At 38.6% G+C, this 16,276-nt stretch overlaps 1 protein-coding gene across 1 annotated transcript in view; it reads left to right on the top strand.

Annotated features, from left to right (window-relative positions):
* Window positions 1-16,276, top strand: part of LOC124620018 — a gene marked incomplete at its 5' end in the record, with an annotated part of 235,959 nt that overhangs the window by 190,404 nt on the left and 29,279 nt on the right. The window contains 2 exons of the mRNA XM_047146685.1: window positions 8,768-8,919; window positions 12,612-12,785. Of these exons, the coding sequence (XP_047002641.1) occupies window positions 8,768-8,919; window positions 12,612-12,785 (326 nt within the window). The remainder of the gene's footprint in view (window positions 1-8,767; window positions 8,920-12,611; window positions 12,786-16,276) is intronic.

Raw genomic sequence — 16,276 nt, 5'->3', positions numbered from 1 at the left:
AAAATGGACAGACCACCCACTTGCTGCCATGTGGAATTAACACAGGTGGCAGCACTTCACCGATTATGAGTTTGCACAAATGGACTTTAGTGTGGGCGCCAGAGGATCCTACAGAGGGTCCATCAGAGGTCCACTGGACAGTCATCACCTGCTTCAAGCTGGGCAACCCCATAACAGGTACATGAAATGTATTTGCTGTTGCAAATATGGACAACCATCAGCTGTGTAATGGAATGACTACAATGAAAATTTGTGATGGACCAGGACTTGAACTTGGATTTCCGTCAAGCTGCAAGCAGTCGCCTTACCATTTGGCTACCGAAACTTCTATATATCGTCAACCATATGTTAGAATCTGTACTCATACATCCATTATGTATATTCCCTTGCAGAGGAGACATTTTACGTGAAAGTCATTTGCTCAGGGTCGGCTGATAAATGAGGTATTGCACTGCCTGCGTTATTCCAAATTATGATGCAGTGCTCCTTCAGACATGCCTGTGATTAAGATGCCATGTTCCTTCATTTCCATATATTTGCATGCTTGCAAGCATGTATGAAGGACTGTTGCATCCTAGTTCAGAGCAACACAGGCACTGCAATGTCATATTTATCTGCTGACACCATGTAAACAATTTTAAAGTAAAATGTCTCCTCTGTATGGAAATATACATAATGAATGTATGAGCACAGGTTGTAGGTATATGGTCGATGACATATGGAAGTTTCGATCTGACTGTGAGTCATGCTGTGGTAGCCAAATGGTAAGACGACCACTCGTGATAAGCAGGAAATCTGGGTACGAGTCCTGGTCCGGCACAAATTTTCATTGTAGTCATTTGACTATACAGTTGGTGGTTGTCCATATTTGCAGCAGTGAATACTCTTCATGTATTTTATAATGGCTGTAGTCAGCATGCATGTCCAAAGGAACATTGCTTCATAATTTGGAATAACACAAGCACTGCAGTATCGTATTATGTTGAGACCCAGGTCAGGGATTGGGATTAATTCAAGGAAAGCGCATGGAAGAGTGGCCCAATGTGAGGTGTCATTTTACCATTCCCAAACATTTATTTCTTATTAGTAACAATTCTATCATTAGCCAACTAACAGTTATCAAGGTTCTTGCCAAATTCATATAGCTAATTAAGGTTTTTAAATTAATGTCAGGAGGCTTAAGGACATTTGCATTGCACATAAAACTACAAATTGTACTTGAAGAACACGTCAACTGTGCAATACAATGGTGGCCTCGTTACAAGGAGTTAAATGATTAAATAAACTTGTGGGAGCACTCTGTCCCTGTGACTAGTATCACAACTGCGGGCTAATCCCAGAAGGACTTAAATATAAGCTCAACAAATGTTAAATAAAATATATAAAATTTTGTTCTTTGGAGCCTGCAGCGCAAGATATGTCTTATAATGACATGATTGTTATGAATATCAGCCAGCTATGCTGCTCTTTAAATGGTTTTATTTTATAAATCATTCACAATGAGCTCATTTCGGCATTAGAGTGCATACACATCTCAACTGCAACAATAAGCCCCAGGCGTATTTCAAGGCAAGAAATTACACAAAAGTACATATAACGTTGGTATCCAAAGTAAATTAGCCGCCTCACCACTAGGAGGTACATAATCACATCGAATTTTCCTTTTATTAACAATACTAGGGAGTGTAAAGCAAATGATGACGTATAGACAAGATACAGCCAAGCTGGACAAACTGTACCCATGTGTAAAAATCAAAGCAAACAGTAATGGTTCACTGATTAGCCACAAGATTGTGCACATAAATCAAGTTAAGTACTAAATAAACTACGGGTCCCCTAAAACACTATTAAAATGATAATGGCACTGAAAACCCTATCTTTTTAAAGAAATCATGAAACTCAGTGCTCAAGTTTGCCCAAAGGGTTTTATCACATGTCTACAAGGGCCTTACAATAATAGAAACAATGAGTAAGTTACTTTCCCAAAATCACTAAAGCCAAGTACTAACCTGGTGGCACCCTCATCATGGCACGATACTAAAAGAAAGAAAATAAACTACTTAACTTGAGGCTGGAACAGGAGATCTGCAGAAGCACGTGTGGCCTGTCCAAACTTAGTTCTTGTGTGATGACGAGAAAGCTTCTGAAGCAGAAGGAAAATACGTTGCTGCCCCAGACCAGCAGAAAAGTAGTGTGTCAAGTGCTGCCAATACAAGGCTGTCAACGTATACCAAACAACAAACAGCAAACAAGTTTGATAGAAATTACCATAGGTAGCTATACTTAAGTGGTCAAGTAAAGATTATTTTCAAGGTAACCAACTATTAAAGCTGCAGTATAGGAGTGGCTTGTTCATAAACATTGCAAGTTAATCTTTCTAGAAATAGCAAGAAATAATGTACAAAGTCATTTAAAAGAACAACCATATAATAATCAAACAAGATTAAATGAGTCAAGGTATAGCTTTAATAGGGTCTCTTAAGGACTAATAGACACCGTAATTTGGATACACACCGAACGGCAGATGGCCAGTTATAATGTACACCCATAAGCCGAAGGGCTCCTCAACATGGAGTAAGAGAGTAGCACGCACACACACGTGACCTACGTGTGATTACCTTTAGGCTGAGTGCACACAACTTTAGTTACAGGCCAAATCCAATAACTCACCCCAGAGAAGGCCATAAGGTTGACAACAAACAGAAATTATCATCAATAGTATCAAATAGTCAATGATGACAAATAACACTTTCAAGTACCAGATTAACATTGCAAAATGGCACTTACAGAATCTCCAAATTCATAAGGGGTCACTGAAAGGCATAAAGGAATTGAATTCCTGACCAACTCACACCAGGGCAGAATTAACAACCTTTAAGTACACTACTTACAGAACAGTCTTCATACATAATTTCAAATAAATATCAAGGAGGCCAGTAGCTCCAGGACTCCAGGTGGGCACAGGATAATAATGGTGTCCTGCTCATAGCTGCTGACAAGTTCTTCAATACATCTCAGTTTATTTAGTGCACCAAAATTGACTGATGCACTTCATAACAAGGTTGCACATGACAAGAGCCACTCTTTGCCAGCTAAACTCTCCAGTAACAACAGTCAACGCTGCAGGACAACGTGGGCGTCATAGCCCAATGGTCAACGGTTTCAACTCAGTGCAATTGCTAAGATGCCGAGACCTACGCAGGTATACCCATCCAGGCCCTGAGGGAATACGTAACCAAGTAAAGATGATATGACGAGGGTCAGAATCGATGGAACGCACACACAAGTGGTGCCAGTAGGATCGTGCATGCGCCCTCAGAGAAGCCACCACAGCTCACATATGTGTACCAACCCAATTAGTTACTGGTCCATCCTGGTGCCAGTTGTTTCATTTGGGGGTACAGAGCACTAGAAGCAATTGCTAAACTGTCAACACCTGCAGAAATAAAAGAGAAGTATTATCCAAATCACTGTGGTTTGCAACATGGAACATACACATAATGACACAGGGTTCCCCAGACACATGTGGGAGCTCTCAATATCCACTCAAATTAGCTATAATATATGTGGGTTTAGCTGGGCTTAATGTTACGAACATCTCAACAAAGTGTGGCAGGGAATGCATCTTGGTGAGCATCAGTGCATTCTAGGTGACTTCAGTACCTGTATTGAATGCAGTTCTGCTACTTCCTCAGACTGCCTTGACATATATGGAGTGGGCAAGATGAATAAGAAATCTTCATGGTGTCTTGAATTTTCTGCCGAGTACCACTGTGGTACTAACATGTAATTTAAAGGCAAGATGAGGCACAGGGTTTCTTGGATGCACCCTCACTTTAATCACTGGCATCAACTAGGACTCATTTTAGGTAAGAGGAAAGATCTCCATAATTTTCTCCTCATGTGCCCCTTCCATAATACTGATTGTGATATTGTTCATATAGTAGTAGTGGCAAAAGTGTGCTTCATGCCTAGAAAAATTCAAAATTTAAAAATCTTTCTCAATCAAGGTTAGTCCTTGCAGAGCTAAGGACTCTACAACAGTAGAAATATTTGGTTATGGAGTCCAGCTTCCAAAAATTCTCAAAAATGCACGTTTTTTGTGTTGATATACAATAAAATTTGTGGGTGATGTATTCTAGACAAAACTGCAAACCACAAATGCTGATCTGCTACAAGATAAAATATGTATCCAAACCACTGGTACCAGTAACTTAAGATAGTTTCTTATAGTTTCTTATGCATCTGAAAATTCTTAAAAATAACCTGTTTTTCATATAATTGTGAAATGAATTTAGAGAATAATTATTTTGAATGAAGATAGACTACTGTCCTCAAAAATTTTAAAAGAATACAATTAAGTTTAAGCCTATAATTGATGATAAGTTGCCCCCACCCCGGTAGCTGAGGGGTCAGCGTGACAGAATGTGTTTCCTAAGGGCCCGGGTTTGATTCCTGGCTGGGTCGGATATTGTCTCTACGCAGGGACTGGGTTTTGTGTTGTCCTAATCATCATCATTTCATCCCCATCAACGCGCAAGTTGCCGAAATGGCGTCAAATCGAAAGACTTGCACCCGGCGTACGGTCTACCCAACGGGAGGCCCTAGTCACACAACATTTACATTTATTTACAATACGAGTTTACTGCGGCACTTGGGAATCTTCGAAATTTCACAATATATCACAATACAAATGAGTATTGATACAATCAATGAAAATTATGAAGAAGTGACACAATCAGTGAAATAAGCAAATCTAGAACTTCATGTCAGCACATGGTTTTTGTACACACATTATCACCTAAAGGAAAATTCTGAAATCTGGTTTCATACTTAAATAAACGTGTTTATTGGATAGATTTTTCACTTAGCTGATTTGGTGCACACCTCTATACTGGTATGTCGAAGAAGATCACTGCAGCATGAGTTTATCTTGATGAAAATCACAAAAATGTGCAGCAGCAACAAAGTACGTCTTTTGCCTGTTGCAGCTAACAATGCCATCTGTGAAACAATCATGCCATGTGCCACCTCTGCTACAATCATTGGACAGCTTTTTGTATTGCTATGACTATGAACCAACTGTCCAGCAGGACAAATGGCCACCACCAAACTGTAGCCACCCCATTGCATGCCAGCAGGACAAATGGCCACCACCAAACTGTAGCCACCCCATTGCATGCCAGCAGGACAAATGGCCACCACCAAACTGTAGCCACCCCATTGCATGCCACAATCATTGGACAGCTTTTTGTATTGGTATGACTATGAACCAACTGTCCAGCAGGACAAATGGCCACCACCAAACTGTAGCCACCCCATTGCATGACATGTAGCTTAACATAACATGTTTGATTCCAGTGGCTGCTTAGCAACCCAGGCCATCTGGATCCTCCCATCCATCACCAGCTATCTTAAACTGCACAGATGGGGGTTATCCTTACAACACATTCTCTGCTCCAGAAATCATCCCTGCCTTAACCTATGATAAACAGTTGCCCCTACACCCTCCACCCAACAGTTTCTATCCCCTGCTGTCCTCTCACAACCTCATAATTCATATCCCCTAACTCTCATTGTGGGCCACTCTCTGCCAACACACCCATCAGTCTGTTGCCCTTCTCTGCTCTTCTCCTTTTCTGCTCCTCATTCCCACACACTTTTCTCCACCATAACCTCTTGACATTGCATCTAGCAGTCTTGTCCTAGCACCGTATGGTTCCTGCACACTCCACATGTTCTGTGCTATCCTTTCCTCCTTCCTCTCCCCACTTTGGATTGCTGCTTCCTTTTGCTGCAACACATTTGCATTCTGGCTAAAGCAGCCGGGGATGGTGATCATGTGTGGGTGAGGTGAACTTGATTGTGTGAATGTCTTCAAGTGTGTGTTTTACTCGCTGAAGAAGGTTTTGGTTTAATGCTCAGATGTATAACAGTATTTTCATTGTCTCTGTGTGCAGCTCAGTGTGTCATATTTATGGTGAGTAGCAATCTATCATTGTCACAATATTGTTAATATTCCAACTTGGACTCTCCATAGTTTAGATTCAAATTCATCCTATGTCTGGGTACCTAGTCTGTATGTTTGTACCTTCATTAACAGTCTACTGTGGGGCACCGTGTAAAATGCTTTCTGTAAATCTTGGAGTATGGAATTTGTCTATTTCCCTTCATCCATAGTTCACAGGATATCATCTGAGAAAAGGGTAAACTGAGTTTTAAATGAGTGATGCTTTCTAAATTCTAAATCTATGCTGATTTGTGGACAGAAACTTTTCCATGTCAAGAAAATTTATTATGTTCTAACTGGGAATATGTTCAAGAATTCTGCAGCAAACTGATGTTAAGGATATTGGTCTATAATTTCACTGGTTTGTTATTTTACCCTTAATATATACGGGAATAACCTGTGCTTTTTTCCAGTCACTTGGGACTTTTCACTGTACAAGAGAGTCATGTTAAATGTAAGTTAAGTAAGGGGCCAGTGTCATAGACTAATCCCTGTAAAACCAAATTGAAATGTCATCTGGACTTGATGACCTATTTGTTTTCAACTCTTTCAGTTGCTTCTTGACAGCAGGGATGCGTATTACTATGTCCTTCATAAAGGAGTGTATGTAACTGTCAAATGTCAGTGTTTGTATGATCCTCCTTCTTGATGGATTTCTTAAAAACGTGAAATTTAAAACTTCTGTTTTCCTTTTGCTGTCATCTGCTGCCACACCAGACTGGTCAAAGAATGACTGGATAGAAGCCTTTGACCCACTTTTGATTTTATGTAGGACCCGAGTTTTCTCAGGTTCTTGGAAAGATCTTTTTGCTAAGGTGTGACAGTGGTAGTTGTTTTATGCTCCACACTACGCTCTTTTTACAGACACAAAAATTTCCGCTAACTTTGGCCTATCATGATTTGTGCATTCTTTTTTGACCTGAGAGTGCAACAGTCTTTGCCGCTTCAGCATTTTCCAAATTTTATTATTAATTCACAGTGGGTCTTTCCCATCCTTAATTCACTTACTCAGTATGTACTTCTCCAGAGTGCAATTTTCAATCCATTTAAACTTGGCCCGTAATTCCTCTATGCCCATCATAGTGGAAGTAAATGATGTCCGTTCATTGTCTGTCTGGAATGCCAACAAGTGCTTATCTGCTGTTTCCAACACAAATACTCTCCTAGCCTTCTTGATGGATGTATTAACTTAGTAACCTTTCATCGATATGTGATATCAGGGTCACTAATCCCTGTCTCTCTACTGACACCATCGATAATTCAGGCCTGTTTATAGCTACAAGGACTAAAATATTTCCATTGTGTGTGGGCTGTTGAAAGAGCTGCTGAAGACAGTTTTTGGGAAACATGTTCAAAAGTACTTCACAAGATTGCATGCCCATATCACCTGCAATGAATCCGTATGCATCTCAGTCTATACTTGTAGGAAAAATATATCTAAAAACAAAGATGATGTGACTTACCAAATGAAAGTGTTGGCAGGCCGACAGACACACAAACAAACACAAACATACACACAAAATTCAAGCTTTCGCAACAAACTGTTGCCTCATCAGGAAAGAGGGAAGGAGAGGGAAAGACGAAAGGATGTCGGTTTTAAGGAAGAGGGTAAGGAGTCATTCCAATCCCGGGAGCGGAAAGACTTACCTTAGGGGGAAAAAAGGATGGGTATACACTCGCACATGCACACATATCCATCCACACATATACAGACACAAGCAGACATATTTAAATATGTCTGCTTGTGTCTGTATATGTGTGGATGGATATGTGTGTGTGTGCGAGTGTATACCCGTCCTTTTTTTCCCCCTAAGGTAAGTCTTTCCGCTCCCGGGATTGGAATGACTCCTTACCCTCTCCCTTAAAACCCACATCCTTTCGTCTTTCCCTCTCCTTCCCTCTTTCCTGATGAGGCAACAGTCTTGCGAAAGCTTGAATTTTGTGTGTATGTTTGTGTTTGTTTGTGTGTCTGTCGACCTGCCAACACTTTCATTTGGTAAGTCACATCATCTTTGTTTTTAGATATATTTTTCCTATGTGGAATGTTTCCCTCTATTATAACCATATCAGTCTATACTTGGTATGCTTAAGTCTCCTCCAGACACTATTACATGATCTGGGTATTTCCGCACTGCTGAGTGTAGACTTTTTTTGAATGATTCTAAAACTGTCATGTTGTAATTAGGTGGCTGGTGAAAACATCCAGTAATTAACTTGAATTCACTTAGATCTGTTACACACATCCAGATAGCTTCACAGTCACACTCAAATTCAACTTCAATAGAGACAATATTTTTGTTGACTGCAGCGAACAGTACTCCTCCTTACAGCATCTAATCTGTTTTCCTGATATACATTTCATGACTAAATATTTCAGAGCTTCCTACTTTGGGTTTCAGTCAGCTCCTGATTCTGAAAATGACCTGAGCATGAAAGCTTGTGAAGGCAGACTTTATATATTGTGTTATATTAATACAGTAATGTAATTTTAGACAGTAATTTTCATATTCTTCTAATTGGGTTGATAAATTGCACGAATATAAATTTTGATCAGTTGTTTGGGAAATGTTGCTATGGTCTTTACTTCACTTACTGTCTTGAAGGGTCTTGGCTATAAATGATGCGTTATTATGAAATTAATGTATTCTATTGCATCTATGGTATTCAACCATGCAGTGGCCAATTATTAAGTTATAATTTTTTGGTGACATGCCGGTAAATTTAAATCAGTTTGAACAATTCTGTTGTTGTTTACAGAAAGTATCCAGAAGGATGGACGACAGATCCAGGAAGAGACTCACAATTGGAATATCGCCTAAGTATTTATCATGCCAGCCGTGATGATTCTGGAGTTTTCACATGTGTAACTCCAACTCGTCACACTCACGCAGTTGAAATTGTTGTCAAAGGTCAGTAATATTTAGCTTAATTATCAGTTGTTCTATTATTGTTGTTGTGGACATTTTAGTAGTAAAATGTGCCTGATATTGGACGAGCTATGGCAATTACAAAATCACATTTCATCTTCAGAATTTCTGGATTGTTCAAGATGGTGTCTTAGCCACAGCACATTTGAGAAGTGTCATAGCCACAGCATATTTGTGAGAAATATATGTGCCCCAAACACAAGAATATGATATTTCAGTACATCCCTTCCGGCTACATCATTGCTGTGCTTTCTGAGTCACTTTGCTCTGATTAAATATTTAGGGTGATCACATTCATTCCCTGTATTTTTTTAATTGTTTTACACTAAAAATCTTATTGCTAACTCAAATGCTCCTACAGTTCTGATGCTGAAATGTGATTTGGATTAAATATTTCAGCTTATTGTTTGAAAGATCATAATTTAATTTTCCAAAACACATTTCTGAATCAGTATTTTATTATCTCATTCTGTACATACGTAAAACATATATAGGAGACTGAGCAGTACAAACATTGAAACTGTGACAAAATTATTATTAATAAAGTTTTACTTTCAGATAACTTAATTCCATATTGTGGAAGGTTCTCCCTTTTAATTTAATATAAATTTTCATAACCATGTACGGTGGAGTCTACAAGTAAGTTTTAATCTGTGAGAGGGAAACATGAAATTTACTTTGTTTCTAGTAATGTCCGTATGTTGAAAACACTGTCCTATATAATATATGTAAACACTAATTCTGAATTACTATATATTGAAATTTTAAAACAGTTATATCCCTCAATAATAGTTTGTGTGATTCTCTAGGCATAATATTACACTTTTTCTAATAATAGATTTTTGCAATAATAATATTTTATTTACACTACATGCATTCCTGCAAAATATGATTCCCTGTATTATGTTTCACTCAAAGTAGTTGTGATAAACCATTTTCTTGTGTTTATGTCACTTACCTAGGATGCTATTGTCATTGCAAATGCAAGGCTGATCAACTTGTTCATTAAATAGTAAATTCATTCTGGGATATTTACAAAATATTTGTTTTATTTAGTACTAGTAAAAATAATATTTAAATGTGTGTTGTATTACTTCAAATAGGAAATTATTTGGCTCTATGAGGTGATATATCAATGGGTTAAGATCTAAAAAAATCTTCTGCTGGGATGAAAATCACAGACCCTTAAGGATGAGATGAGGGTGAGAAGATGGTGACATCTAAAAATAGTTGACTGAACTATATTAATGTCAGATCTACATTTTTCTGGGCTGCTGAGCTGACTGATGACAGCCCCTATAACATTTATTAATTGGAGGTAGGAGTGGTTGTAATAAAGATTGACATAACTGTAATGTTAGGGTGCAGTTTTGATTACATTTGATAATGACTTTTACTATCTAGAAATTGATACTGGTGGACTCAGATACCCATAGCACTCTGAGTGATGGGAGAGTGAAGATGAGGGAAGAATGGGGGTGACATGCAAGCATAGTTATGGAATTCATGGAAAAATTCCCACCAGAATTTGTATACATGTGACTTCCTATCTGGGAATAAGTACTGTTGACATCAGAGTACCCTACTATGACTGTTTGAGGGATAGGGAAAGTGATGACATGTACTCATTACTCTGGAACATCTGATGCAATTTCAACCACACTTGGTATGAATATGAAGTATCATCTGTTAAAAAAATTGGGTGGGGGGATTTAGAAACCCCTACCACTGTTAGGAAGGGAACTGAGGATAGGAAAGAGGTGACATGTAAAAATTATAAATAACAACCAATATTAGTACAAAAAACATATTTTTGCATTATTAGACTGATTGGTGACAGTCCCAAAGAATGTTGAAATAAATATTGTGGTTCATGTTTGTGGTAACCTGAATGAGTAAGCCCAAATCAGGGGATTTTTTTGGGGGGGAGGGGGTGGTATCACAGAACCACATCCAGCCTGAACTTTACCCTCCACATGTCGCGGATTGCATGCCTCATTGCGAGGTGTCTGACCGCAAAATCCATTCCATGTAGTTCACTTCACAAGGTTCACTCAAAACTGGCTTATATGAATCTCCATTCTCAGACAGCAGCAATTCCTGTTAAATTTGAAACTGATTGTCACTCACAAGATATGACATTCTTCTCTGATCTCTGTCAGTCAGCCTTTTTAAGATCACTGTTCTTGTGCTGTGTTAGATGTCTGTTAGTCATATATTATTCCATGTATACATGTTGGATGGTCTGCATTGATGCAGCACCAACAAACTGAAGCAAATTCATTCACTGCTGGGTCATGGGCATTCCAGATGTGACACTGTAGCTCCGTTCTACGATTCTGACATGTCCCCACATTGACATGACATACTGTGCCCATTCCATACAACAGAGCAGCACATATCCCTACTTCACATCTATGACTTTTCTTCACAGTGAATGGCTACAGGACCACCTCATAGCAGTTCTAAATTATCTGTAGCGGTCCGAATTGATCAGTGTGTCTTTTTAAGGAAGTCATTAATACTTTGTCTGGTGAGATTATTAGTGCTGTATCCAAAAGGCTTCTGGGTTGTTGGCTGGTCAGTGTTAGTTCTGATGACATTTCCCCCTAACTTCTGTGTGGAACTATTCTGTCAAGATCATAACCTCCTCTGTTACAAGCTATTATATTGAATTTGTGGTTTTGCAGTTTCTCAGTGTAGGATCATGGTTTGTCACTTACTGCAAGCGTGAACTCCCTGATGTGTTTGTGTCTGCAAATTTGAATTTCATTTCCTGTAGTGCAGTATGTATTATAAATCTTGAAACAACAAGTGACAGACTTCCTTCAAGGCATAATTAATACTTTTCCTCATAACACTGACAATCTCCAAAGTGTTAAGCTCACCTCCATACAAGAACACAGCAGTCCATATAGCTTCTACCACAATGCTACAACAAGTGATTGAATTTGGCTGTGCCCTTCTGGCAGATGCAGTGTCCACTCCAAAAAAATATATGATTTATAAAAATAGGAAACAATGGAAACTCCAAGTTGGAATTCCAACAATGTAAGGAAAAAAATGGATTGCTAATTACCCTATAGATGACATTGGCAAGTTGCAGACTGGCACAACTAAAAGTCACTTACACATTTGCTTTCAGCCACAGCCTTCATCAGAAAAGGAAAGACATACATATTTATTCCCTCAAACCAGCACACCTCACATGCACCTGAACCGACATCTCTGGCAGCTCGGACCAGTCCAAAAGCTAGTGTGTAAGTGTCTTTTAGTTGTGCCTGTCTGCAACTTCTGGTATCGTCTTTCAGGTAAGTAGCAATCTGTCTTTTCCTTACATTGTTGAGCTTCTTTAATAAATATGAGCTGACTTTGTCAGTTCCTTGAGGGTTGCACATCATCCATTGTTCAGTGATAAGAGATCACAGGAGATGCATGCTACCCACATTATGGAAGGCACAGGTCACAAAAAATCTCATGCACCTCTGTTGTTTTATGTGAACTTTGGACTCCAATATTTCAGTCTCATCATATAAAACAAAATATGACAGACCTATGCATCTTGTTTATAATCTGTAGGATATGTTGCATTTATTTGTAAGTATAAGTCTTTGGTAAGAATATGGAACTACTGTTTCCTGATATTGATTTATCAGTATTTATTTTTCTTTCAGCTGTTCACTGTCCTCCTATTCCATCACGCAGAGGCTTGAATGTGAACACGCTTAATACCAAGATGAATACAAAGATTTTGCTCTCTTGTGCAAATGGAAATTCACTCATTGGTGCACCAGAGATTACATGTCTTCCATCTGGAAATTGGAGTGCACCAATACCCATCTGTGAAAGTGAGTACCTAAATCAAAATTGTTACAGGTGGAGAGAGAGATAACTAGACTGGCTAATATTTACCTTGATGAAACAGCAGTACATGGTACTGCTAATATAAAAGCTTACATAAAAAATAACATTCCTTACTTTTGATATTATATAGTCCTCCTTTAGAGACCAAAGAGGGATTGGGTGATTAAACACTTAAAGAAGGGAGGCAGGCACTCAGACTCTAGGATAAGAGTTGTGAGGATGAGAGGAGACAAAAGTGAATAAAAGATACTAGAGAAACTAGCAAGTAAAAAATATTACATTGGTAAACATTGCCAGCTTTGGTTTATTGATGATGAAAGGGACAGAATGAGAAGTGGCGGGGCTGGAGTAAATGGTAGTGGGTTGATGCAAGAGGTAAGTTGTATAGTGGTATTCTGCGCTCCAGCCTGAGCTGCCACAGTTGTCAGTCATGTGTGCATGAGGTGTGCTTGCTTGTGTGTATGAATGGTGTGTGTTTCTCTCTTTCTCTTTTGCTGATGGAGGCTATAACCGAAAGCTTTGTGTAAGTGTCGTTTAATTGTGCCTATCTGAAACTTCACGTCTTCTTTATGCCTCTTCCTACACTGTTGAACTGGGTGTAGTTACCTTAAAGCAGCATAATACGCTGTTGAGTGATAGGGCTTGGCCAGAAGGTAAGAAAGCAGTGTTCACAGTTGGAAATATGCATAATCTTTTATTTAAATAAAAGTATATGACCTTATGATGTCAGTAAAATAATTTTAAAAATAAGTAAGAAATTAAACAAATTGTCGAATATTATTCGAGCTAGTGAGATTAGCAACTGACATCAGCAGGAAACCTTTTAATCAGTTAAAAAACAAAGCAGTTTGTCAAATATTAACAGGTATTTGAAGTCAGCCAAGTGGCTGATTAATAATCTAAACCTTAACATTTACAACATTTTTCAGCTGGCTTTTTAATACATCATCTCAAGTGATCACAGTGAATTTGATAACAGTTAACAGTAGAAACACAATGTGTCATGTCTATTGGTGACATAAGTTCAGAACCAGGTGATGCTGTACAGATACAATTCAGCCCCACAACAGGCAGGATAACTCGACTGACAGGGTGTGTGGTGAGAACTCACCACCCATGGGTATGGGGTATGCTGGTGTGGTGAGGCACGTGCCTTACAACGTGAACTACAACGAACAAAGAACCAACCTTACAAAACTAGTAACAGTGCACTGCCTAACAAAGGGTGACACAATTTCATTATAACCATTTAAGAGCCAAACATATGTAAATAAGAAACAAACATTGCCCAATCAGCAGATCAAGTGAAAGCCACAAAGTACTTAACAACTGGATTGCACTGTGATTACATGAATGAGAAAACGAATAAGGCTTACTGTCCCCAAAATTAATTGGCAAATTATGCAGCAGAAACAATCATGAAACACGATTTTGAATAGAAGAAAATTCAGAATTGCTGACTTCTAACATGTTTTGCAGTAAAACACTAGCTGTAAGTAATGAATCGGGTAGCTCTTGCTAATGTAAACTGCACTATTTCAAATAGCTAAGCAACCAAATCTCAGATGTCAGACTTGGTTTACCAGACTGTGAGTTACAACTACAGTGGAACAGTACATTCTTATTTTAGCAGAATTTACCACAGAAAATCTCAGGGTGGGTCAACTAACAGCACCCAAAAATTTGTTACAACAACTTAACTAAATCACTACAGAGTAAAGGTGCTCTGATTAAATCAGACCGACCCCGCTAAAAAGTTTCACAAATGCTTACCTGAAGTGATTAAAATGAAAAGACACTGTGATTAAGTTAGACTAACCCCACAAAAATGTTTTGTAAATCCTTAACTAAAACGATTACAGTGAAAGGCAGTCTGATTAAATTAGACTTCACTGTATTTAAAAAGAACAACAACACACAATTCAGCCCTCAACACGGTCCATGGTAAGCCACCTGAAATATGATCAATTTAATAAGAAGGTCTGATTAATGCAACCCCATTAAATATGTAACACAGACCGTGTGACTTTCACACATTTCACAAACAGTTGTGACTAATCTCTGTAATGAAACAGAGTTGCTTCCAGTAAGGTAAAGCTCAGTTCAGAGTGAACGCCTATAAACATCAAGCACAACAGACCTTCCAGGAAGGAGAAAGTAGTTGCAAGACTATGACTTTAACAAAACAATCCACAGAAGCCACAGAAAGAGCCTAACAAAAAATGAATCAGTAGTAAAATGGCTCTCAAAATCTCCACACGCTTGGCACAGGCAAATTTCCAGAGTCCCAAGCCACCAAAGTCAACACAAAACACCTTCTTCATGGGATGAGGTCTGTGCTCTGTAAAAGCCATTTAATATCACCTCCAGGCAGCAGAAGTAAACCAGTCTCACACTCCACAAGAGCTTCTTCCAATTCAGTCTGCAAATTCGAACTGTCAGCCTTCATGCTGGTCAAAGCTCCTTGCGTGGAGAAACACCAAAGATCATGAATCACTATTGCAATCTTGTGGTCAATTGATTGATGTGAGCCAGTACTGCTCATGTACAATGTGCGTACTGCAAAAACTCAGAAATGAGTCCCAGTACAATCACAGGAGCTATATGGTGTGGTAGCCTTCTATTCCCCATCCCTGAAGAAGGTTCCCATTTTTACTGGAAGAGTGTACTTTTGAAGATATAAGGGCTGAAAAGTTTTGCCCTCTAGAAATTACTAGAATATTCTAGAACATTTGAGAACATTGCAGAACATTTGAGAGTACTTGAGAGCATTCCACAACATTCCAGAATATTCTGGAATGTTCCACAATGATCTGGGATGTTTGGGAATAGTTTGTAACATTCTGGAAGATTCCAGAATATTCAGGAAAATCCAGATCATTTGGAATATTCCAAAAAACTCTCAAATGTTGTGGAATATTCTGGAAAACCTTTTGGTATGTTCTGAAATTTGCCACAGGTGGGGCTACCCATTGGTGGGTGTATATAAAGCAAGACCCATTGTGGGTTCAAACATCAGTTACTTCTCAGTGATGAAGGGAGGAACTGAAAAGTAGTGCAGTGAGTGTATAAAAACAAACAGTGTAGTGTGAGTAGTCAAAGTGATACAGTGACTGAAAGTAAATCGAAAATAAAGTGTCAAAAGTGTGTAAAGTGTTCTTACCATATTTGTTAATAAAAAGTTGATTTGATTTACATTTTAGACAACACTCAAATGTAAAAGAGGAGGAGATCTTGCCAGTTCTGAAGCAAAATGGCGAAAACAAAAACAACAGTGAGCAAATGACACAGACGAAGAGCCCGAAGCATGTTTAGGTTCCCAACAAACAAGAATAAGCACTGTGACAAGCAGAGGAACCAAAGAACAATTAAACAAATGGATTGAAAAATTAAAAATTGTGACACAATTTTATAATAAAGGACTGTGAACTCAAGACAGCCATGAAAATATCGCCCTACGAAAAGTGCAGAAGAG

This window comes from Schistocerca americana, chromosome 6 (assembly GCF_021461395.2).
Source record: "Schistocerca americana isolate TAMUIC-IGC-003095 chromosome 6, iqSchAmer2.1, whole genome shotgun sequence".
NCBI lineage: Eukaryota > Metazoa > Arthropoda > Insecta > Orthoptera > Acrididae > Schistocerca > Schistocerca americana.
This window is presented reverse-complemented; position numbering and strand designations above follow the sequence as displayed.